This window comes from Austrofundulus limnaeus, unplaced genomic scaffold, assembly GCF_001266775.1.
Source record: "Austrofundulus limnaeus strain Quisiro unplaced genomic scaffold, Austrofundulus_limnaeus-1.0 Scaffold1754, whole genome shotgun sequence".
Taxonomy (NCBI): Eukaryota; Metazoa; Chordata; class Actinopteri; order Cyprinodontiformes; family Rivulidae; genus Austrofundulus; species Austrofundulus limnaeus.
In genome coordinates, this window is record NW_013954156.1 from 1,082 (window position 1) to 3,682 (window position 2,601).

A 2,601-nucleotide genomic window follows, 5' to 3' on the forward strand; every position below is an offset into this window, starting at 1 on the left:
TGGTAAGATTTCTTGAAATACTTGATTTGACTCAATTTTTTTCTTATTTCAAGAATCTTACCAAGTAAAATTTTCTTACTCCATTGGCAGAATTTTTTGACTTGAGTCAAATTTTCAGGCTAACAAGACAAATAATCTTACACATTCTGAAAACAAGATTATTATTCTTACACAATCAGTTCTTGTTCAGTAAATCAGTCTCAAAGCAAGGTCAAAACGACTTTTTGGCTGGATATAAGATTTTAAAACTTGGTAAGATGGACAGTTTTTGCTGTGGATTCTTCAGCCTGTAGGTCTTGGCTGGCCAGAGCTAAGGACCACACAAGTTTGGGTCCGCTTTCCAAACAAAGGCGCCAATCCCCTTCACTCTGACTGACAGGCTGTCAGCAAAGCCTCGGCGCACACTAAACATGTGACCAACCGGAAGTAAAGGGGAGCCGAGCCTCTCCGTTTTTGTCTCCTGTCAGTCCCACACGATACTGCAGCCCAAACTCACATTCATGCTTTAAAACAATACGTCTGCTCGACCATCTTTATCTTATTCTGTCGGCCAAATAAGTGACCGCTTTGCTACGAAAAGATGTTTGCCCACTCTGATTCAAGCAGGAATTAGCCAAGAAGTTTCTTAAGTTCTTCATTCCAGTTTCACTTTATAACAAGTTTGTTATCAAACTGGTACAACTATTGAATTATTCCAGCTTAACTTAAAAATAAAAAAGAAGTCAATTTTTCACCACTGATCTTTAATTTTTTTATTCCTCTGGGTGTTGAACAGTAAAGCTCACACAGTCAAGCACTTAAACAWTATCCAGTTCTTGCTGTGACACATTAAATTTAAAGATGGTGATCTCTGTCTAAAAACCTCGTTTGCTGATTTTCTTTWCAGATACAGTGTTTGGCAGCGGAAAAACTCCAGACTATCTCCTCTTGGGAAACATGGTTTATACAGTAAGTACATCAATCTTCTTGACGTTTTTGCTGAGWTGATAAAGAAATACTTTTGATACATTTGATAATCAAATGCTAAAATCACATTTAAATCTACAAGTACTTTTTTTAAAAAATACATATGATAAAAAATAACACTAACAAATGTCAGTTTTTTGTTGATATATTATGGTTTGTGCTTCTGCAGTTTGTTGTCATCACAGTTTGTCTTAAAGCCGGTCTCGAGACCTCATCCTGGACCACGGTAAGTTGAAAACTCATTCTAAAGTTCTCTGATCTGTTTTCAGTCCCATCATTTAATACGACCGCCGATACCTATGGCACATTTTACATACTTTCCGTATCTTTAAATCTCCTTATGGTTTGCTCCTGTGAGGCTTGTAACAGTAAAACTGGTGAAATGTATGGAAACTCTCTCAAGTCCGCTTAAGGAACTTGTTTAAACTCTTAAGCCCAGATGAGAAAAGCTCAACAAACATATGAGTAAAATTTATAAGTACAGAGGGACGAGACATTTTCATCCCTCAGTACATCGTTAAAGAAGAAAAAAACAACTAAATGTTTGTTTTTGTTTTTCAACAGTTCAGTCACATCGCCATCTGGGGAAGCATCATCCTGTGGGTGGTGTTTTTCCTGGTCTACTCCTCCCTTTGGCCCCTCATAACTCTGGCACCCGACATGTCAGGCGAGGTAAACTAACAAACGCTTTCATGTGTTTGGATACTTATAGATACTCAAACATACCTGCTGCCTTTACCCCAACGACCGCGTCTTTCCACGGTCCTGCTAATATCTGACCCTGATAGACCTGCAGCACCTTATAGTTTAGTTTCTGCTGGTGGGAAAAGTTCTGAGAAAAAAAAACCCCACCGGGTCTTTACAAGTCAGYCCAGTGGAGTGTAAACTGTCAGACTTCTGGCTTGTGTTGCTTACCGACTTAATTGGGCCAATTTTCCTTGGTGTTTGTGTTACATTTCCCCCCCTCAGCCCTGAGTATACACAGGTGACGCAGAAATAATGAAGACGTCTGCTAATTAAACAATGAAAAATGAGGTCAGTAGACATCCAAAACAACCACAGTCTTCACAAACACAGTCAAACGTTCCCTATAGAACATTAAATACCCTAAATATAAAAAAAACTGCAGTTTTCTTTTAAAGGTTTATTTTACCAGAGTGTTGCTAATTTACTGGTTCACTGCAGATTTTCAAGGGGAGATTAAACATTTGACATTTCCCAGTGCGATCTGGGGGGGGACTGCGGTGTCTTTTCATTAAAGAACAAGAACTCAGCAGGAGATTATTTAGGAAAYAGGCCTCATACAACCCGCGGAGGAAATAAATAACCTCTTACAGTAAATATTGTCTTCGCAAGGATGCTGGTAAACAGATAYCATCATGGTTTAATGAAGGTTAACGATGAAAACATTGTAAAAACAGAAAAAAATCTGCCTCAGGAGTAGTTCTTGTTGTACACGTAATTAGATTAAAAAAGGGAAAAAAAACATTAAAAAACGTGGTGGGCTGCTTGTCTGAATACACAAAATAAAAAATAAAAATTTTAGATATGCTGATAATTACTTTAGAAGTAATAAATGTACAACTGTATTATTTATTTATTTATTTATTTATTTATTTATTTATTTATTTATTT

At 37.1% G+C, this 2,601-nt stretch overlaps 1 protein-coding gene across 1 annotated transcript in view; it reads left to right on the top strand.

The window, feature by feature from the left end:
* The window catches only part of LOC106536282 (phospholipid-transporting ATPase IA), a gene marked incomplete at its 5' end in the record, with an annotated part of 19,314 nt that overhangs the window by 1,035 nt on the left and 15,678 nt on the right, over positions 1-2,601 (top strand). The window contains 3 exon segments of the mRNA XM_014033490.1: positions 887-948; positions 1,136-1,192; positions 1,531-1,638. Of these exon segments, the coding sequence (XP_013888944.1) occupies positions 887-948; positions 1,136-1,192; positions 1,531-1,638 (227 nt within the window).